Consider the following 23437-nt stretch of genomic DNA (forward strand, 5'->3'; position numbering starts at 1 on the left):
TAATACTATTGCATTGAGATTGTTTCATTATGAATTTTGGAGGCACACAAACATTCAAACCATAGCAAAGATAAATAAGCAAAATACTGCATTTTATTATCACTTTAAAAATTCTCCTCATAGTAGTTATGTCACAACTTTGTATGTAATTAAGTTCTTTTTTTTAACAGTTTGCTTTCAACTTTCAGAAATTGCTTTTCCTTCTATTTGATTCATCTCTGAATTGTTTTAATTATGAAAGACATTATGTGTTTCCATGTAAAACAGGGTGCGTTCAAGGAAGTGTTTCTCTATAAGCAATCATTTTTACAAGCATTTTATTTTAAATTAATTCTTTTGGAAAATATAAACAAATATACACACATACACAGATATATGTTTTTATTTTTCCTTCCTACCTACACAGTTAGAAGCATTTATGCATATTTTCCCACACTTTGCACCCTCTATGATAGAATTAACCAACAAAGCATTGCTCATACATTGATGTAACATGAGAAATTCTTTGTATTACCTGAGAAAAAGAAAAATAATATTCTTATTTTATTTTTTTCAAAGAAAAAATAATTACTTGGCTCACTGATTTAGAAGTTTCAGTCCATAATCAGTTGGCCCCATTAGTTCAGGCCTGTGGTGGCTCATCATGGCAAGCACACATGGCAGAACAGAACCATTCACTTCATACCAGGAAACAAAAGAGAGCCAGAGAAGGGGCTGATCTTTTACTATCCCCTTCAAGGACATGCCTCCAATGATCTGAAGACCTCCCACTAGACCCCACCTCTTAAAGGTTCCACCACCTCCCACTAGCTCCAAGCTGGGGACTAAGCCATAAGGAAATTTAGGGAACAATTAAGATAACAACTGTAGCACATTTTAAAAATATTTTTCACTAAACACTTAGAAATCCTTAAGCATTATAAAATAAATGTTGTAAATTAAATTTTATACAATGTTATATCTAAGTACATGTATTCTGCTGCTGCAAAAATCAAGCAAGAGCTTGAATAGTTTTTGGATAGCACAGAGAGGCTTGTTACTTTAAGAAAACCTATAATAATCCTTTCAAAAGACAATAATCACACATAATTTGTTACATATTAAAATAACTGCCCCTAAGTAGTAGTGTGGCCTTGGGCAAGATTTTTCTAGTTTGTTTCTTCCTCTTTTTTTGAAAAATAATATTCTTGAAATGCTTTTGGAATACATGGGATCCTTTTTCACAGGCTGCCTCAGTTTTTGCTTATCCTAGAAATGTTTAAGAAGCCATAAGAAAATAAATTTTTCTTTATCCATTATGGTGAATGGACTTGATATCAACAGATAGTGTTTTTTGTTTTATAAAGACAACATTGAAAATACTTTTTAAATTTTCTAGACTATTTTTTTTTTTTAGTTGTAGGTGGACACAATACCTTTGTTTTATTTATTTATTTTTAATGTGGTGCTGAGGATTGAACTCAGTGCCTCACACATGCTAAGCAAGTGCTCTACCACTGAGCTACAACAACATCAGCCCCAGAAAATACTTTTTATAAACCTTGTTTAATGTCAAAGTGAAAGGTAGAAAGCAGTGTGTTTTTGTAAAACCTTATAGTCAGCCCTCTGTATCCTTGTGTTCTGCATCCATGGTTTGAACCAACCATGGATTGGAAATACTTGAAAAAAAATCCCATCTGTACTTAGCTGTGTAGGCTTAGTTCTTGTCATTGTTCCCTAAAGAATACAGCATAACCAATACAGTATAACCATTTACATTTACTTTATATTAGGTATTATAAGTAATCTAGAGATATTTTGAAGTATACAGGAAGATATGTGTAGGTATTGTGCAAATACTGTACCATTTTATCTAACAATTTCAGCATATGTGGATTTTGATATCCTGAGGGTTCCTAAAACCAGTTCTGTGTGGAAACCAAAGGCCACCTGTAGTCTTTTCTCCAATTGATAGTCCTTGAGTTAATTTATAATTATCAAGCGTTCCTCAAACGTAGAGCATTGTTCTATGTAGTAAAGAAACATAGAAAAAACAGAAATAGTTCTAGTTTAAAAATTTCAAAGATAAAGCATGTCTTATGATTGTTAAGATATTTCTCAAAACAATTGTGTTTCCTCAAAAGAAAAGATGGCAGAAAATTTAAGGTACTTTTTGCTTTAATACCTAGTATAGACTCTCCTGTAAGTGAAGTTACTTCACAAATGTTAGTGTATCTCTTTGAATTACTTTGGAAGACTAAATCCATTTAGTTGAGCAATAAAATTTAATTCAGCATTATTTTTTAAAATAAAATCCAAGGTCCATCTTTGCTAGCTACTCCTCTGGACAGAGGATTAATATTTAGAATATATAAAGAATCCAAAAAACTTAACACCAAAAAATATCAAATAACCCAATTAATAAACAGCAAATGAATTAAATAGACACTTCTCAAAAGAAGAAGTAAAATTGATCAACAAAGGTATGAAAAAATATTCAATATCATTAGCAATTACGGAAATGCAAAGCAAAACTACAGGAAGTTTATCTCACATCAGTCAGAATGGCATTCAGCAGGAATACAGATAATATGTGCTGGAGAGGATGTGGAGAAAAAGGAACACTTCTATACTCTAAATTAGTACAACCAGTATGGAATCAGTATGGAGGTTCCTCAAAAAACTAAGCGTGGATCCACCATATGACCCAGTTATACCACTCCTTGGTATTTATCCTACAGAATTAAAGTCATTATACTATACTAATATTCTCATACCCATCTTTATAGAAGCACAATTCACAGTAGCCAAACTGTGGAACCAGCCTAGGTGTTCATTAGTGGATGAATGGATAAAGAAGATGTGGTACAAATGCACAATGGAATTTTATTCAGCCATAAAGAAAAATGAAATTATATCATTTTCAGGAAAATGGATGAAACTAGAGACCATCATGTTAAATGAAATAAGCCAAATTCAGAAGGTTAAGGGTCGGTGTATTTTTTTCTCATATGTGGAAGCAAGAGAGGAAAAAGGAAAAGAAAGGTGGCAGGGGTGGGGGGCATCTCATGAAAATCAAAGGGAGATCAGTAGAGGAAAGGGACCAAGGGGTGGGGAACAGCAAGGAAGGGGGAAAGTGCTGGGAAGTGATATAGGCCAAATTATATTGTTATATTGTATGCATGTACAAATATGTAACAACAAATTCCATTATTATGTGCTATAATGCACCAATAAACATGTGGAACAAACAAACAAACAAACAAAATCCATGGTCCAGAAGTAGTTTTAGGAAGCTGGGATAAGAATTCGTTCAGTTACTATTTGTTCTTTCAAGATATACTAAGTGCCTCATGTGCCAGATACTGTTCCAAGTATTAGATACAGTAGTAAACAAAATAGGCAAAATTCCCTCTTCTCATGAAGTTTACTTACTAGTAGGTGAGACAGACATTACACAAACTCTAAGTAGAATGTGTAATTACTTAGAAAATGATAAAAAGTTCAAAGGAGATTTAGATATCAAGGGGAGAGCTGACAATCATGATAGGAGTGGTCAGGAAAGACCTCACTGAGGTTATTTTTTTATAAAAGCTCATGCAGAAAAAAAAAGCTAGCTGAAGAACATTTCAGGCATAAAAAATAGAACAATTACCAAGAGGCAAGAATATTGCTACTGTTCTTCAGAAATAGCAAGGAGGCACATATGGCTATGTAGAATGAGCGAGCCAGTGGAAGGTGAGATTAGAGGTCACAAACTGGAATCCATTGAATTAGACAGGAAAAAAAATGACATGATCTGATTTAGGGTTTAAAAGAACCATCCTGACAGCATATAAATGCAAACTTAATTTCATACAAGAACTTATACACAGTTGTTCATAGCAGCTTTTTCTCTAATAACCAAAATCTAGAAACAACCATCATGCCTTTCAATAGCAAACCATTTTATAGTTTCATACTTCTCAGTAGTAAAAAGGGACAAATGATTTATATATGCAACAACTTCTTTGGATATTAAGGACATTATGGTGAATGAAAAAAGCCAATCTCAAAAAGTCACCTACTATATGATTCCATTTATGTAACATTCTTTAAATGACAAAATTATGTAGGTGGACATCACATTTGTGGTTCCCAGAAGTTAGGCATGGTGGGAAGAACGGAAGCAAGTGTAACTGCGCCAAACAGTTCTGTATCTCATGGGAGTTTCACAGATCTGCATATGATAAAATGACATAGAACTCTATGCACATTGTACCCTTGTCAAATTCTGGGTTTTGACATTGCTTTTTAACTATGTTAGATTTGACCCTTAGGGGAAACTGGAGGGTATATGGGACCTGTTTGTACTATTTTTGCAACCTCTTTTGAATCAATAATTATTTCAAAAGAAGAAGGAGAAGATTGCATTGGCTGTTATTTTTGAATGCAGATGCAGAAAGCTAAAAGCCAAAGTAGTGCCACTAGTTAGCAGTATTATTAGGAAGAGATTGCAGTAATCTAGAAAAGAGACAATGGCTGTTCAACTGGCTTGGTGGCACTAGAGTGCAGTGGAGTGAGGGAGAGCTGAATTCTGGATATGTCTTGAAGGTATAATTAATAGGATGTCTTAATGGATTGGGTGTGGGGTATGTGAGGAAGAGAAGAATGGAAGACAACACAAAATTTTTTGTCCTGCACAACTGGAAAAATGAAGAAAAGTAGTAACAAGCAAATCAAGAAGCCAGGTGTAAGGTAGTTATATTCTTGGCAAGGACAATAAAATGACAAGCCCTCTTCCTCTAATCAGTGGCAACCTGGGTCTGTGAGTTCTAGGACAATAAGATATTAAAGTGAGTGTAGTCTAAAACAGAAAAAGCAAGCGCCCTTCTGAACCTGCTCTTGGGCAGCTGATTTATTTTGACCTCACCCTGGCTCTTTTGGAATGAAGCATTTGTTTGATAAACAGGAAGTCGTTTCCATGGGTGTAGGAAGAAGAAATGATAGAACTGAGTGACAAAGTAAAGAATTGCTAGCTGTGGTTAGCTTGGGATGGGCAGAAATTTTTTCAGGTAGCCACCTAAGGGGGGCACACGTGCTGCCTTCCCCCTTTCTCAGTTGTGTTTGCTGTTCAGCCTGAGAAATGCGGTTTCTGCCCATTGCTGGACATACTGTCAGGTTCCTTTTCAGCCGTGTTTGGCATCAGCAGTGAGTTGTAGTCTTAGCAGACGAACAAAGACAGTGTCTGCTTGGAGTGGAAAAGTGACTTATTTTAAGCGATATTAGCTCATCACACTGTCCCATTAGTGCCATGCCTCTTGAGCGTCCAGTGAAGCTGGTCTGAGGAAGGGAAGCCTGGCTTATGTGTGTTTTCACTCTTTGAAAGGTTAGAACCTAAATGTACCACGAGGTATTTCTTCCTAAGAGTGGTGCAATATTACAGAGAATTCTGAAGAAAACTTTATGTTCTAGTGTTCTAGGACTTTTGAAATCGAAAAATTCAATTCATCCCTTAATCCAATAATATCACCCCTTTGAGGATGTATTAGTTCGGTAGTGTCACTAACTTTGTGTGGGGGTGGGTGTGTAAGAGCAGATAAAGATTAAGAAGGCCATGCCAAATGATTTATGTGATTGAAAAGTGAGAAAGGAAACTTAGACTCTTTACTCTTGGTAAGAACTTGAAACAGGAGAACCATTTTTGCCTTTTAACTGAGAGTTACCTCATCCCTGTCTGGTTTAGATGGTGGGAGAAGAGTTGTGGTAGAAGAAAACTTTAAATTTTCCCCAGATCTAAATAGATAAATAGTTACTGACCGTGAAAAAGGACTGATGAACGCAGGCGTCTCATTGGAGTTTATTTAGATGGGGGGCAGGAATCTAGAAATAACAGAAGCTCGGGTCGTGGCTAGCTTGTCAGGTGGTTAGATAGAGGATTTGGGTGATATCTGTAGCCAGTGCTTAGGAGAACTAGCCCACTGAATTGCCTGAAAGAAGTACCATAACTCTTTAGAATTCCTTGCAAGTGGAGTTTATCCTGACAAGGTTCAAAATTTATTTTACTTTGAATATTGTGTGGACTCAGGAGCCATTTTATTTCATGGGCCTTCTGAAAACAGCCAGGATTTACTCAAATGCTGTGATGGGTGTGTTAAGTCCAGGCTGGGCTCCCACTCTGGATTTCTTCACTTAAAGTTAAATATCACTTTTGAACTTGAACTTTTGCTGCCTATATTGAGCACATAGGAATATAAAGCAGCCATTTGTCAGCGGGCAGCTGAAAGGCGATTTTCAGGAGGGACTGAAAGCCACTGCAGGCTTCCTGGCACACCCACTAGACCCCATGGGGAAACTAACAGGGAGAGTGGGGGGAGTCAGATGGCAAAAATAAAACCTGAGGCTAAAATCTGAATGAGACTAACCCACTAATACCCTTATGCGGGGAAGAGCACAGTGCTACCAAAGAAGAGAAAATTGAACATCGCATACAGTAGCTAGCAGGAAATGTCTAATATTTGTAGCTAACATTTTTTTTCTTAAAAAAGTGATTTTTGTATTTTCTTTATTATCTATAACTGTAGGAATACTGTGGTTGACTTTGGGGAAAATATTATAGTTTAGGCTGAGGGTAGCTTTAACTATTATAGTTGTACCCACTGTGTCGCCACAAATACCTTTTAACCAGAACCATTAACAGTTGACAATGGGTATATAGAATAATCACATTTAAGCACTACAGAATCCTGAAGAACTTTGTCATCTATTTCAAAATGCTTAAAGATTTCTGGTATAATATTGAAAACACCTTTTTAAAATTGTCTTTTTAAAACATCTTTGAAAATTAGAGTTCTGTCATAATGAAAGCACAGATTTATTCCTAAATATACTATCCTTTCTTTAGCTATGGCATGCAACTGAGTTTACTTCTGTTTAGCACATCAAGAGGTGGGAGTATTGTCAGCATGAATGTTTTGTCCAAGGACAACCAATGTGTCATTGTGGAGATAAAACAGAACTAGGCTGCATTCCTACGGCTCCTGCAGAGTCTTTGTAGCAATTTGGAGAACTTTCTAGTCATTTTAGGAAAATAAGGTACTTAGGAATTTATAGTTTTTTTTTTAAATAAAAGAAAATCATTTTGGAAATCACAAAATTAATCATTCTGTCGCTTTTAAAAAGTGCTTTGATGTGTTCTGGTAATTAGTATTTACTGCCAGACGAACGTCTCTGGGGCATTTTAATTAATGGGTGACTTGGCCAGATGAGCTTCTGATGGCAAACCTTCATAAGAGCTTATTTTTATGTTTCTCAAGAATAGCTGTCTCTTCAAAGCTCTTTAATTAGACAAAGTTTAGCAACTAAAACATATTATTAGAATAATTAGGCCTCTCTTAGGAGAAATAGGGGGTCAAAGGAGCAGGTACTGTTAGAGAATGGCCTCTTAAAATAAAACATAGCGTTCTACATCTGATGGATGTCCAGTTCTTTAACAGCTTATGTTAAGTTACTGTCCCTAGTCACAGACTTTGTGTTGTTTAAAGTTCATATGACAGATCTCACCAAAAGTCTAAACACACCAGAGTATAAGCTCGTTTATCACTACCTCTGAACTCCCATTGGAAACTGTGTTCTAGTCCTTTAATGGCCCAGCCAAAGACTTTTTATTTTCTCCTTTTTCCTATTAATTGGTAACTTGGAAATAACAATAATTATTTTAAAGGAAATGTTTCAAAGATCTTGTGCATGACAAATAAAAATTATAATAGTTTTTTTTAAATTTCTTAATTATTTATTTATATGACATGTTTTTAAAGTTACTATAGTGTTCATACTCTAGAATTTTATGTTCTCTATGGTCAGGATGTGGTTTGAATTTTTTCAAAATCTGTTGTATAGATAGATGGATTATATCACCTGGCTTTCTTTCTTCACCCTTCTCCTACCATTTCTTGCCCCAAGTTCTCAGTCTTTGCACTAGTAATGATGTTTTACCCTGAATTTCCTTTTTGTGATGGTGTTGGGGAGGAGGTAATACCTGACTGGTCCTGTGGGTGAGATGTCACCAAGTCAGTCTGGTGATCTGGTGGTATTAGTGGAGCTACTTACTATTGATAAACAAACAGCAGTACATTTTTCTATATTGTCTAATTTTTCACTTTCCTACTATTTCAGGATGTTTAGAATGGCAAATATGTCCTCTTTCCTGCTAAATCAGTTGGTTAAAGGACAGTGCTGATGACACTATTAAATATTTCAATCAGAATATACTGTATCACAACTAAGATTTTTAATCGTTTCAGCTGTCATGACCTGTATGTGTTGGTTTATGAAGAACTGAGTCATGGATATATATGTCATTGATTCAGTGTAAACCTGCTGCCATTATTGGATAGTACTTAAGGAACTTCCTGTATTGATTAGAAATCAAATTACTTTTTAAAAATTTGAGGATGGCCCAATTTATAGATTTATAGAATTTATCTCATGGATATTCTTTAGTAACATGTATTGATGCTGTTTCGCTACTGTGACTGAAAGATCTGACCAGAACAATTGTAAAGGAGGAAAAGTTTATTTAGAGGCTCAGGGTTTCAGACACCAGACATCTTCATCCATAGACAGCAGGCTCCATTCTTCAGAGTTTGAGGCGAGGCAGGACATCATGGCGGAAGAGTGTGGCAGAGAGAAGCAGCTCACGTGATAATCAGAAAGCGGGGGTGGGGGGGGTGGAGATAGAGAGAGAGTCCATTCTCCAGATACAAAGTATATACCCCATAGCCATGCCCCCCATGAACCACTTTCTCCAGCCACAACCCCCTTAATCCCATCAGGGATTGATTAATTGATTATGTTAAGACTATACCTGGTCATTTCTCCTCCAAAGCTTCTTGCATTGTCTCACATGTGAGCTTTTGGGGGATACCTCACATCCAAACCATAACATGATATCATCTGTAAAAAATTAATAGCATAGTTTTAAAAACATTTGGTAAGCCCCAAAAATGCAGATACAAAAATGTAGGCATGTTGCTAAGTGATCAAAGTGTAGAACTTCAACAGAAGAGATACTGGCCTGAACAGAGTCCTGTATAAAGCATTTCTCTCCCTTGGCAATGCCTGCTTTTTCTTAAATTGCTGGTTTAGGGACTCTTGCCTTTTAACTCACCTTTTAACGCAAGAAATACTTCTTATCTTTATGTGTTCATTAGCTAATGTATGTGTAAGCTTTTGTAATGGGGAGTATGACAAGCAAGGTGTTGAGTGTTGTGATTCTTGAAAAATACCATTAAACCCCCAGAACATTTTTTTCTTACAGTAGTACAAGTGTGTTGGTATGTACACTTGCACGTAACAGGATTTATACTTAAAATAGTTGGGTTCTTATTATTACTGCTGAGTTTTTATGGCAACAAATCAGGACTAGAAACATGTTTTTCTCATTTTATTTGTTTTACTCCTTTAACTCAGCCATTGGTGGGGCCTCCAATCCATCCCACCTGAAGACTAACTTTTGATATTATACCAACATCCAAAATGGGTACTGACTGTGCTCTTCTTCAAAACAGACCACCTGGTGGCCCATGGTAGAATGGCAGAAAAGGAAGCCCGTCGGAAGTTCAAACAGATTGTCACAGCTGTGTATTTTTGTCACTGTCGGAACATTGTCCATCGTGATTTAAAAGCTGAAAATTTGCTTCTGGACGCCAATCTAAATATCAAAATAGCAGGTAAGAAGTGTGCTGAGAATGTAAGAGAGGGTCAAAGAGCTTTTCCTGCAGGGTTCTTAAATTCAGGAATTATCTATTTCCGTCTATTTAGAAAGATGTACTGGGAAAGTAGGGGAAAATTTTTTAAAAATATATTTTAGTTGTCGATGGACCTTTATTTAATTTATTTGTATGCAATGCTGAGAATCAAACCCAGTGCCTCACACATGCTAGGCAAGTGCTCTACCTCTGAGCTACAATCCCAGCCCATAGGTTATTTTTTAATAGCCTGAAAATTTACAAACTTTCAGAATACATTTTTTTAAAATGTGGTATTAATGGAAACTATCATGGGAAAGAAATAAAAGTATGGTATTTAAAATTCTATTATTTTGGTTGATGGGTTCTTTTTAAATAGGAAGAATAAAAGGTAGAATAAAATGGAAAGGAAAAACTGATAAGGTTGTATGCCCTCTCAGCTTCAGTTGAAGAGGCTGATTTATGTCACTACCAACATAGAACATGCTTATTCTGAAGGCTGTGTTTTATGGTAATTTAGTAAGAGTAGATCATCCAGTCGCTGACTGGCAGTCCAACCTTCCCTCCCTGCAAAACAATATTTTATTAAAAGCTGCCTCATCTCTTGAGGTGCTAAAAGGTGAATTTAGGACCTCTTAAGGTTTTTCTGAGCATTTTTTGGGTACATATATAAATATATGTGTCCAGATTTCATAAGTTTATTAAAGATGATACTCAGGTAGTTTTAACTAATCTTTTATTCAGTCTGCCTTTTTATCTCCTCGAATTTCACTAATCCGCCCATCTGATAGTGCCTATAAAGCACTTCCACTGTAACTCTGCTCATGCTTTAGTTTTACTAAACTATCAGCATTTTGCCTAAAGAATACAAGCTCACCATCTATTGATAGAAGAAAATGATTGCAGTTCTTATAGACACTATAAATAATAAGCCATTTTGGTTTTCTGATCATTTCCCTCATCTCCCAGATTACAAAGAGAGCAGTTCATATAGAGAGCTGAAATGTAGTTTGAGAATCATTGCCTTGGAAGATCAAGATGACAAAAGCAGTTCTAAAGATTTTCCTCTTTGGGCTAGGGCTATAGCTTGGTGGTCGAGTACTCATCTAGAATGCCAAGGCCCTGGGTTCAATCCCTAGGACCACAGAAACACAAAACAAAAACCTAAGCTTACTCCCTTAGTAGGCTGGAAGATGAGAAATAAAATTTATATCATATGTCAAAGTACCTATAATACCCTTGCTGGCTGGCAATTCTTTTGCCTTTCCTTTGTATAGGTTCCCTTTTACACCCTTGGAATGTCACCTAGGTTTTAACTTATATCAGGCTGATGGCTGCACTCTGGTATAGAACTTTCATATGATTTGTAGACTCTTTGAGTCTGGGGCTAGCTCCTTACATAGTGTATAAGGTTAAGACTTTCTTTATCTTACAAGAAAATCATGTTTTTCCTTTCCTCTTGGGTCTGTTTTATTTTCTCCAACCATCTCTAGATGTTGGCAGTTCCCACAGAAATGGGTTGCAGCCTGGCAATTTTAAATCCTCTTTTGTAACTATTGTAGCTTCAATTAAATTAATAGTAATAAAATCTACCAAACTTCCACAATCCTTAGAAGTATGATAGAATATATTAACTTCTTACTTTTGCTGTAACAAATCACCATACTTAGTGACTTGAAATAACAAAGATTTTCGCTTACATTTCTGAAGGTCAGTAACCCAGGGCTAAAGACAAAATGCTGGCAGGGCTGGTTCATTCTGGAGATTCTGAAGAGAAAAATCTAGTTTCTTGCCTTTTTTCGGTTATTACAGGCCGCCTGCATTCCTTGGTTTGGGTCCCCTAGTCATCACTGCAGCCTCTTGCTTCCATTGTCACATCGCCTGCTCATAGCTCTAATCCTCCTGATTCCATCTTATAAGGACCCTCGTGATTACACTGGACTCTCCCAGATAACCCAAGATAATCTTTCCATTTTAAGATTCTTAATCACTTCTGCAAAAAGTCCCCTTTACCATGAAAGTTAACACATTCACAAAGTATGGGCTTTAGAATTTAGATATATTTGTTGGATCATCGTTGGGGGGAATCTTTGGATTACAGACTAGGGTTGTAAATTGAAAGAAAGCCCTCTTCATGTTCTGTTGTTTTATTCTTCCTTCACTGACACAAAATTAAAGTTTTAAAAGTATGTTTCATTCATTCTTAATTTTGAATTTAGAACAGTTTTGACTCAGTTAAAGAAAATTCCTATGTCCTTTAGTTTTTGCACTGAGGAACCAAGAGTAAATGCAGAGTTCATTGATGATTGAAATTGGAAACTACTGAAATATTTGGGTAAGGTGATTTTTAGGTCCTCCCTCCCTCTTCCTCCTTTCATTAGTAGTTAAAACAAATCCAAGTATTCACAGTGAGAGTCTGTTACCTGCTGGCGTGTCATTATAGACTCCTGGCGGTGCTGGCAGCCAGCCTTGGGCTCTCTGTGTATAACACATATACTTTGGCAAGATTTTCAAATTGATCAACCTACAGCCTGCATTTTTATTGTTTGTTTTCAGAGCAAAACAAAGATTAAATGAGCACCTCTAGTATTATGGCCTGCTACAATATGTAACATTTTTCTTTGCTTATGCATTTTTTTCTCTTACATGCCATCATTACTCAGTTTCTCAGTCATTGCCTGTACTTCCTTTATCACACATAAATTAGATCAAATTCTCATTCTCATCTGCCATATTTTCTTTGAACTTAATGGACCAGGGGGAGAAATGCTTCTAGTTTAAGCTGAGTAGAACATGGCTAATTATGGAGGGTAGCTTGGATGGTTTTGACAGGAGAAGTTCAGATAGGTAATGAAATCAACTTTAATTTTAAAAGCTAAAGTAACTTTCAGATCTCTGATCTTTTTGGTCTTTTTGGATAAAGCATTTTAAATCTCAGTAAGAAGAAAGTACTATGTATGAAAGAAACACATGAGAGAAAAAGAGACCTTTTTGTTTTATTTAAGATATTAGTTTTAAGCAGCTCATCTGTAAAATCATCATACATGTACACTAGCTAATAAAATTGGAACTAATGAAAATTCAAATTAGAGTAGGGTGTGTTGGCCCACTCCTCTAATCCCAGCTATTTGGGAAGCTGAGGCATGATAATAACTGGTTCAAGGTCAGCTTGGGCAATTTATCGAGACCCTGTTTCAAAGTAAAAAGTAGAAAGGTCTCAAATAGCTTTGTGGTAGAATGCTCCTGGGTTCAATCCCTAGTTACCAACAACAACAAGTCAAATTAGGAAATGTTAGAAATTCATGTTTTCCTTATGATTTAAAAAATCATGTATTCACTATAGAAGATGAATAATTGTTCTGGGATGTTTGTGTTTATTTTTGTATGGATTAATGTGGCAGTTTGTGTATTATTTGATACTATAAAAATCTAGTTATTACAAGTACCCATGCTAGCCTAGCTGTCTTAGACGTGTGCTCCCTCAATGTGAAGGTGAACTTCATTTTGAGGTATTATAAGAGTCAACCATCATTTCATAGTTTACAGGTTTTTTTGTGCTTAAATTCTTATCTATGAATTTTTGTTCTGTTTCTAGAGAATGAAACCCAGGTAAACAACCATTTTCTTCCTGGTTTTAGAATTAAAATTTTTTTCTTAATGGCACAAGCAAACCTGTCTTGAGTAAAAATTTTTAAAAGATGTTTTCATTATTAGTAATGCAGTATAAACACTGATCATTTCCAGAATAAAGAATTTTATTTCTGAAAGGCAAAGTTATCAAACCCGGGACTAAGAATTTGCAGTGATTCTTACTTGTTGTTAAAACAATCTGTGCTTGGGTAGCAAAAAGAGCAAACAGAAGTTCAACCCTGTGTATTCAGCCAGCAAATGTTTTGACCTCCAAATGTTAACATCAGAATTAGGCTTTGCATGGTTAAGTCCTTTACAAAGTATTTTAACATATATCACTTAATTTCATAATATTTGGCATATAAATATAACTTACTAGAAAACATTGAAATCCTTTCATCTTCTGACACAATTCACTTTCCAAAACCTTGAATTTCTTATAAATGAGTGCCCATGTAAAGTTTCTTTCATATAGAGCCCCAAGCTGGGAAAAGAAGAGGATTCTTGGCCTCTGCCGTTTCATTTTTTAATGCTTCAGGTATGTGAAGTTCCACAGAAAATCATGAAGGCCTGAAGAGATACAACCTGGCTCTCAGCATGTGGCCTGCATCCCTGGGTGATGGCCACATGATAGTTCAGTGCAGTAGAAGAGATGTTACAGGCACATCATGGTTTGTTGCCACACCAATGGCACAGTGTGATTACCACAGTATTTTAGGGATGAGGAAACCTTTATTTTATAAAATTCAAGTAGATTGTGTATCCCATTTGTTGTTTCACTCCCACCGGCTAGCACATAACTGTTCTGTAGTAGGTGCTCAATAACTTCACGGACCTGAATTTCACAGCAGTACTGGTAAAGACATAAATACCCTATTGAGGACCTAAATGAGGTGAGACTTAAGAGATAATGGGATCAATAACGTAGAGACTCCTAGAAGCTCAGGCAACCAGCAAATGCTGATAAAGCACCTGCTATGTGCAGGCACTGATGGAGGCCTTGGGGATACAAGTGGCAGATACAAATATCCCTTGGAAATAACAGTCTGATGGGGAGAGAGAGACAAGCAAATAAGCTCTCAAGGAATCTGTGAAAAGGACAAAATCTGAGTAATGTGATAAATCCATGTGGCAAGCTATTGCTTTTAACTAGGATAGTCAGAGTTGTCCAAGCAGAAGGAAGAGCAAGGCAAAGGCCCCAGAGAGATGAATCTAATATACTTGTGAGGTAGGAGAAAAGTCAGCCTGACTGAAGATGATAAGAGGAGAAGGGGAAATAGTTGTAGTGGGGGAGATGGCAAGGGCTGGCTGCTCGTGGTGGGACTGTGGGGGTTTATTTTTATACCAGTGAGAAGCTTAGTTGCAGAAGCATGACAACAGTGACATGAGTATAGCATGTTTGCAAACAAGGCCGGAAAGACAGATTTTATACTAGATTATAAAGTTATTTGAATACAAGGCTTAATAAATCAGGGTGACAGGGGAAAGAAAATGAGAGTAGGGAAAGGGACAGGAAGGGTAATAGGAAGACCAGTGAAAGAAGGGCTGCCAAATGGTAAAATCCTGCGTGAGGACGGTGGTAGTTGACACGGAAAGGCAGGAGAGGGCAACAAGGTACCAGGGAGAGTGGAAGGAAGAATTTCTAGGTCTGGATAATCAATCGGATATCTGGGCCAGGAGGAAGGAACTTTCAAAGATATGTTTAGAAATAGAGATTATGTTAAGCTATCAAATTAAAAATGGTGTTATCTGATTTTTTTAATGGTTGACGAATTACTATTTGAAAGTAATCTTGTTTCCAAAGATTCAATAGAAAAAATTTTATACTTAAAAAAAGACTGCCTAAAGAAAAATTTTAAAAAAATTTATGAAGTATATCTGGCTTACTCCCTGAAGAAAAGTTCTTTCAAATATTCAGATGTTATGAGAATGTTTTGAAAATTGTGGAAACTTTTTTTTTTTTAAACCTAAGAAATTTGGAAACTTTTCTCTTGAAATGTTGACTCCCAGAATGGGCTCCCTGAGACAGTTTCCACTCCCGTGTTATTGTTTTAGTTGGCAGACTGCAGAGATCTGAAGGGCAACTACAAAAAGCCAGTATTTTGGAAAGACTTTTCAGAGTGCATGGATTTAAGGTACTATGGAAATTTTTGACCTTAATGCAGTGAGAGGAAGACTGTCACATTTTTTTTTTAAATGAGAAATCAAAGCATTTTGTAAGTCCAGTCATCACTCATTCTCAGTAAGAATATACTGAAATGCTATCATTTGGAAAAACAAGGTTGGAAACCCTGGATTTTGGGAAACTCTTCTACAGCATAGTGCTTGAGAATGTCCCTGACTGTCCTCAGGAAGTTACTGCGCATCTTGCATTGTATCAATCCAAATTTAATTTTATGATTCTGACACTATTTAGGTTATCATTCAATGCACCTTCCTGATTGACAGGTTGATAAATTGATACCAGAGAAGGCTATCATGAGTCCTAAATTCAAGTCTTAATCAAACCTAGGAATTTTAACACCTCCACCTGTGTCTCTCCACGACATGGCATGTGACACTCAAGTAGAAGTAGGTGCTGAATAGCTTTCATGTATTGTTGACCACTGGGAAAGTAAAATTTGAAAAATTATTTTCTTCTGAATCCTATTTCTAAGGCTAGACTTTAAGTGAAAATTATTCCAAAGGTATTTCAAGTACACAGGTGACTTATTTTTATGAAAAAATTCTAAAATTAAAATTCAAACAAGCAGATTTTTGTCAATCAGAGTTTTAGATTATAAGTGAAGTCTTACTAATCTTGAAAAGTGATTGCATCCTGCTAGGATCAAGGACGATTTTCAGTTTTATAGGGTTTCATTCATGATAGTTCTGCTACCAACACAGAAGCATCACTTCTCTGGTTTCCCACACAGCAGAGGGGAATGAACTCATTTAGGGTGGGGTGATGCAGTGTGACATGACCCACTTCAAACACACTTTTAATCAAATGCTTGAATTTTAAAATTCATGCACATTTTATATTCTTTTCAATATCATATTTACATTTTTAATATTAAAATTATTAACTTAGTTTAATATATATATTTATATTCATGCTAGTATCTATTAACTACAAGTCACTTATTTGGGCATAATTGGAAAACAAGGGACCTGGCTGGCGGTGGAGAATAGAAAAGGAAAGGACACAGAGGGCAGGAAAGAAATGGAAACATTTGCTTTAAGGCCTGAGGCAAAAGAAAGGAAGTGGTGGGAAAGGAACCTGAGCCTGAGTGCTCCCTCCTCCAGCCAAGGGAAAAGGGAGCTGAGCTGAAGGAAGGCAGTTGAAGCGCAGTGTGCTTGTTCCCTACCAAATCATCGAGATTTCAGATGGCTCTCTGTCTCTGAGCCCATGTCGTTTAATGTAATGGAATGATAAGTATGTGAAGTAATCAGTATGTTAATTGGCCTGATCTAATCATTCCACATCATTCCATACCCCTATTATAATATCACCTTATACACCATAGAGATACATATTCATTACTTGTCGGTTAAAAATACAAATGAGTAGAATATGGATAAGTGATTAAAAGCCAGAGTTGCACCTTAATCTATAAAATACCTGGAATAAAGAAAAATGTATTTATCAGCATCTTTTTGAAGCTGTAGAAAATGATAAATTTAAAAAACCTTAAGTAATCTAAGGATGATTGAAGAAAATTAGGTGCACATTTACGTGTAGTTTCTAATTCATGATGTTTTAAAAGAACATTGATATTCTGTTTACAGTGTTGTGATGTTATTAGTGGGTGTAGAAACTGTAAGAACTTCTATGAATCTACTCAGGACCATGTTTCCCCAACTATTTTTCTTCCATGATCTTAAGATCCTCAACAATATCGAGATGTTGGGAAGAGACTTAACAAGTCACCTGGCGTGTTCCTTCACTTTGCCTCAGAAGCCTTCATTGTGTTGTGGAAAATGTGACATAAACTTAAAGAGATGTCAACAAGAGTGAGACTGGTAGGTAGGCTTTGCTAGGTGCCAAAATATCAATAAAAGTCCCGTTAGCCCAGGATCTGGTTCTTGTTTTTATGACTCATGATATATATATATATATTTTTATCAGTTCTCTTAAAAATCATAAGATAGCAAGTATAATATTTATATTTGTTTTCTTAGTGTCCAAAAAAAAAAATCAGTTTGCTTGTAGTCAGCATGGGTAATTCACATTTAGACTTTTAAAAACATCCTGCTATGTGTGATCTTTTAAGTCGTCTTTGCTCAGGCTACACACAGAACACCCTTAACTTAACACCTCAGTTAGCATATAGGATCTTCTCCTGGCCAGCAGTTTCTGAATCCTCAGGTTCTCAGTGTTCCTGGGGTTTCATGTCATAAAAAATGGTAATGGTTTCTATTGCCTTTTCTATTTTTTAGGTATCAATAAATTAAGTCATTATTTAGATCTTCCTACCCTTCTTAAATATTTAAGAGAGCTGAGTAAAATCAAGTGTGTCCAATTTGCATCAGCCAAATTAGGGAAGCAGCCTAGGTGTCAGTGGATGAATAGATAAAGAAAATGTGGTATATATTTATATGCAATGGAGTGTTTTTTCCATCCGTAAAGAAGAACATAAGTATGTTATTTGCAGGAAAACTAGAGTGTTGTGTTAAGCAAAATAAGTTCAACTCAGAAAGTCAAAGGTCATATGTTTTCTCTCATATGTGGAAGCTAGAGACAAAAACAGGAAAAGAATGGTATGGGGGGATGAAAATAGATGGGAGACCAGTAGAGAAAAGGTATTTAGGGGAAGGAGGAGGGGAAGGAAAGGGAAAGGGGAGATACTGGGACATGATATTGACAAAATCATACTGTTATATTGAGTGTGTGTACAAATCCCACTATTTTGTATAATTTCAATGCACCAGTGAAATCTGGAAAAAAATTAAAAATTTAAGTCAAGTGTGTCTACCTGCTATCAGGGAACAAATGAGCATGCTTTGACTTAATCATTCCATTTTTTTACTCAGTTTAAGTAGTTGATTACTATAACAGTTTTTATTAGGATGCAGTTTTTCATTGTATTTTGTTAAATTTACTCATATTATGAACCACTGGATTATACAAAACTTAAGGAACATTAGTATTGAAATTTCAAATTAATGAGTATAAAAATAATTCTACAACACTTCAAGACAAACTTTGCTAGTTTAATGAATTATTTTAATTTGATCACAGTTCTTGTATAACATCAAGATGTGTTTCTAGGGCCTCAAAAGTCAAAATTTTTAAATTATATATATTTTTATATAGACATAATATATACATACTACATACATATAAATTTATACACCTATTTCCTTTTCCATATAAATTTTATACACCTATATTTTTTTCTGTCAGTCATTCAGCTATTATTTGCAATTTGATTTATTTAGATTAAGGAATGTCCACATTCATAATGTATTATTTGCAAAGAAGTGATTAGGCATAATGGCCTAGAACTTGCTTGCTAATCCATTTTATTATTTAAAAACAAAACATGAAAATGAACAAGTTTGTGTTTTAGGTTCAAATATGTAAGCATTCCAAATTCTAGATCATGAAATGTTTCCATCTATTTTAGGCATTATAATCTGAATATATATGTGGTTTCCAAACTAAACATGATATATCAATTTGAAATGAATACATTTGCTTACATAATTTAAGTAAATTAGTATGAGTCACTTCTAAAATGATTTGTCTAAAAATTCATAAAGAAGTTTTAAATCAATTTAAAAATAATATGCTTATGTTAAACAAAATATATTTTATTTCAAGTTACTACTTTATCATAAATCATGCAAAAATGACAATTATACTTTATATTTCTTGAGATTTTAAGTTAATACAATCTTTGGAAAGGAGTTTGTGAATCAAAGAAGTGGAAAATAATGGTTAACTGTACAATTAAATAAATTGCAATTTTCTTTATATGATAATCCAAGTGTAATCTTGGTTTTCTTGATCACATTGAGAGATTTTTCTGAACTCTGGATAGAATTTTCTTCAAGAAAACCCTGTTTCTCTATTATATACCAATTACCCCCTGGACTTTTCCTTAAAACTCATCATAGGGTGATTAAAATTACACACCTAGCTGTGTAATTATTTTATGTGTACCTTCCTTGCTGGGCTAATCCCTTTGAGACAAGGACCCTGTCTGTCTTGTTCTCATTGCACGTTTGTGGGCCATCAGAAGATTTGGAGTACTCCTATTAGCATATCTACACATTATCTTTCAGGTGGGTTGCTATTCGTGGACCTCATCTGAATTTGTGTATTCTATTAGCTTTGACTAAGCATTTTATTACCTGCTTATAACTTCTGGGTAATATTTTAGAGTTTCTTAAATGATAATCCCATCTTCTTTTCTCAAAAATAGTTTTTTTTTTTTTTTTTTTTTTTGCTTCATCATATTTTTTTCTTTTTTTTTTTTTTTTGGTACTGGAAATTGAACCCAGGGGTGCTTAACCACCTAGCCACATTCCCAACCCCTGTTTTAGAGATTAGGTCTCCCTAAGTTGCTGAGGCTAGCTTTGAACTCATGATTCCACTGCCTCAACCTCCCAAGCCGCTGGGATTATACCTGTGCACCATTGCAACCGGCCCACATATCTTATTATTTTTTAATTTAGAAAATATTGTTATTATACCTATATACCGTATTTCCACTTGATATTTTTAATTCGTTGAGAATATGAAATGGATTCATCATGTTATATAAAAGGCGCACTAAAATTTTATATGGCTTTCTCACCTATCCATATTAGAAACTTTTTGAATAATTAGGCTTACTATTCTAATTGTTATAACTTAGAATTATGATTGTAATAGTACTCAGTAATATTTTCAAGAATCTAATGAGTATTATTTACATATCTTATAGAAAGTATCTCATTATAACCTGTTCCTTTGTACACCTACTCTTACCAAGTTTGATGTAAAGATCCTATGTAGGGGAGGATTTTTTGCTTTGTGGCTTTTTATGAGAAGGGTTAGGATAGTGCTGTCTCTAATAGAGTGGTGGAGATTCATTTATTGCTTCATTTTAAAATAGCTGTGTTCAGTGATCCTACCTGTTAAGAAATATTGGGGGAAAATACCAAGTCAACCACTGAAAATGCCCATATAATGATGGTTCAAATTCCCCCCAAAATAAATTGATCGCTTGATTTTTCCCCCCATGAGGAAATTTTCTTTTGTATATATGTGCTTAGTCTGTGAGTCAGTCGTTTTTGGCATTACCTCTTTATAACTTCTAGTCAGGAAGTTCAGCCAGAGTGATTATTAAATACTGAGGACTTCCCAAAACCTGTTTTTAAGAGTGGACTAATGTTACGATTCCTGGGAACTTTGAAACATCCTTTATCACTACCATAATTCTGAGATCCACACAATTGATTCATATTTTGTTCAATTCCAAATAAAGCCTTTGGGCCACATGATTTCTCAGCCAGTAAGATTGTAGGGGCAAAGCAGAATTAGTTCCTTATCTCTGTCATGTTCCATTTTAACAGTCTATATAACTGTCCCACTCCTCCTATTTTATATGTTTTTCCACCAATGTTGATCTTTGGTTCTTTGAGTTATTTCTACCAAGAACACCTAACAACTTGTTCCACCTCCCTTCTCCTTTAAGTTCATTGAGAAATTAGTCAAGGGCCAAAGTTATTTTCACTTTTTGTCTTTGTCTGTAATGCAGTCACCATATTACAGTTTAAGTCCCCAGAAGCTTTCAGATTTGAAAAAATGGAGGATCTTATCGCAATGTTTTCCAGTGAAGGTGGTTCATTTAAGATCAATTAGTATATTCCCACTTTACTTTTTTCCTCTGCTCTACACTTCCAAACTGTTTTTATATAGCAAGGAAATGAAGCCAAGTTACCATAGAAAGAGTGGCTGTCGATTGCAGCTGTATTGCCTTACATTGGAACTGGCTGGTTGGGCCTAATCTGTTTATATCTACTTCAGATTGTTCTTTGGTCAGCCAAAAAAGAAGTCAAGGGTATTGCTCTGAAATGGACCAAAAAAGAAAATTTCCTGTTGCAGTGTCCTGATTTTTAAATTAGTGCCATCCATTCTTCCCTCTTTCCTCTACTACATTACACATATCTAAGTGGAGATACACTTATTTGGGGGCATATAATGTCACTCCTTCATATAGACCCAGGCTCCTGATCTTGCCTAGAACAAAGAAAGTTCAAGTCTCAAAATTGATAGTAACTCTGGTATTTAAACCATCCTAGAAGACAGACATATGGTTCAAATTAAAGTCTGTGACTCTATTAAGAGAAAGGGATTTAAGTTGCCATTTCAGTCTACACAAAAATGCTAACCAGCCAGGGGGCTGGGGACTGGAAAAAGCTCTTAACAAATTATGTTAAGAGCCATTTATGAGGGGAGAAATAAATGACCATAGGCCACATGAAGAGAAAACCTCCACCCATAGGACTTTTGATGTGTGGGTGTGAATATCCATTTGCCCAGTTTGTGGCTGGGTTCTGTGAATCTCCTTTCTTCTGGTACTTCTTAGAATAGTCATCTTAAGGTTGAATTTGTAGGTCATAAATCTTTCCCATTGCCAGTTAAGTAGTAAAGGATGTAAAATATTTTTATTGACATCAGTACCTGAGAATTATCTGAAACTAACTTCAGATAAATTCTTACTGTTCAAGATGTCTTAACATCTTTATATTTAAAATAAAATTTTAATTATAGATTAATATAAGCACATTTTAGGGAATTTGGACAGATTTCTAAGTATTCAAACTATAATCATCCCATGTTAAAGATTATCATCATTTCAAATAGATTTCCTTTTATCATTTTTCCTGTGCATGTTTTCCATAATTATAATCCATGTATATATAATTTTATATGCTACTTTTATCCTTTGTATTATATCAAATATTTCCCCATGCTGCTCCCTATAATAATCATGTTTAAAGATTACATAGCAAATAGATGTACCATGATTTACTTGATCTACTCCATATTGTTATAAGAACGGACATTCTTTTTTTTAAGTTTTTTTTTATGTTTATTTTATTTACTTATTTTTATATGGTGCTGAGGATCCAACCCAGTGCCTCTTGCATGCTAGGCGAGCATTCTACTGCTGAGCCCCAGCCCCAGCCCCAGCCCCAGCCCCAAGAACAGACATTCTTTATAGGGCTTTGGTGGTAGCACTGCCCACCTCCCCTTTTCTTTGGCATTTATTAGTGCACTTCAAATCTGTGAGTGCATTCGATCTTTTTTACCTTAGCACTGAATCTTTCTTTGTCTTAAGTTCCAGTATTCTTTTGCAGTTCTTGTTCTGTATACTGAAGTTGTCACTCTTCTCTTGTTTTCTTCACATTTCATCAGTGTTTGACCTACTAATATAAGCTGAGCTTCAGCCTGCGTTAGTGTGTTGGTCAGCTTTTCATCGCTGTGACCAAAGTATCTGAGAGGAATGATTTAGAGGAGAAAAGATTTATTATGGTTCAGGGTTTCAGAGGTTTCAGTCCATACACGTCTGGTTCCATTGCTTTGGGCCTCAGACAAAGCAGAAATTATGGCAAAAGGGTGTGGTGCAGGAACCCTGCTCACCTCATAGCAATGGATATGGAGAGAGAAAGGAAGGGGCTGCTGGAACAAGATATATTCTTCCAGGGCATACCCCCAGGGACCTATTTCCTCCAGCTAGGCCCCACTGCCTACAGAGTTTACCACCTCCCCAAATGCCACCAAATAGGAATCCCTCAACAGATTAATCCGCTGCTGAGGTCAGAGCTTTCATGATCCATTCGCTTCCCCAAATCCCCTCCTCTGAACATTGCTGCATTGGAGACCAAGCCCTCAACACCTGGGGAACATTTCATATCCAAACTCTAACAGAGAGTTACTTTGGATTCCCTAGAATCCGACCATTAGATTCATCCCAGGTATTCTCCCTTTCTCTTTCCCAGACTGACTTAACCTGAGGCAGTCCAGCTCTAGTGTTCTTTCAGGTGGCATTAGCTCTGGAAGGCTGAAAGAAGATTCTTATCCAACCCCCAAGCACCTGTGGTTTTAGAGAAGTGATTAG

The 23437-nt window shown here is 35.7% G+C and overlaps 1 protein-coding gene across 6 annotated transcripts in view; it reads left to right on the forward strand.

The window, feature by feature from the left end:
* Nucleotides 1–23437, forward strand: part of Sik3 (SIK family kinase 3) — a 235637-nt gene that overhangs the window by 146968 nt on the left and 65232 nt on the right. For all 6 annotated transcript variants that reach the window (XM_048795898.1, XM_048795899.1, XM_048795902.1 and 3 more), the window contains exon 4: nucleotides 9528–9689. In XM_048795898.1, the coding sequence (XP_048651855.1) occupies nucleotides 9528–9689 (162 nt within the window). The remainder of the gene's footprint in view (nucleotides 1–9527; nucleotides 9690–23437) is intronic.

The sequence above is a fragment of the Marmota marmota genome, unplaced genomic scaffold (assembly GCF_001458135.2).
Source record: "Marmota marmota marmota unplaced genomic scaffold, marMar, whole genome shotgun sequence".
Lineage (NCBI taxonomy): Eukaryota > Metazoa > Chordata > Mammalia > Rodentia > Sciuridae > Marmota > Marmota marmota.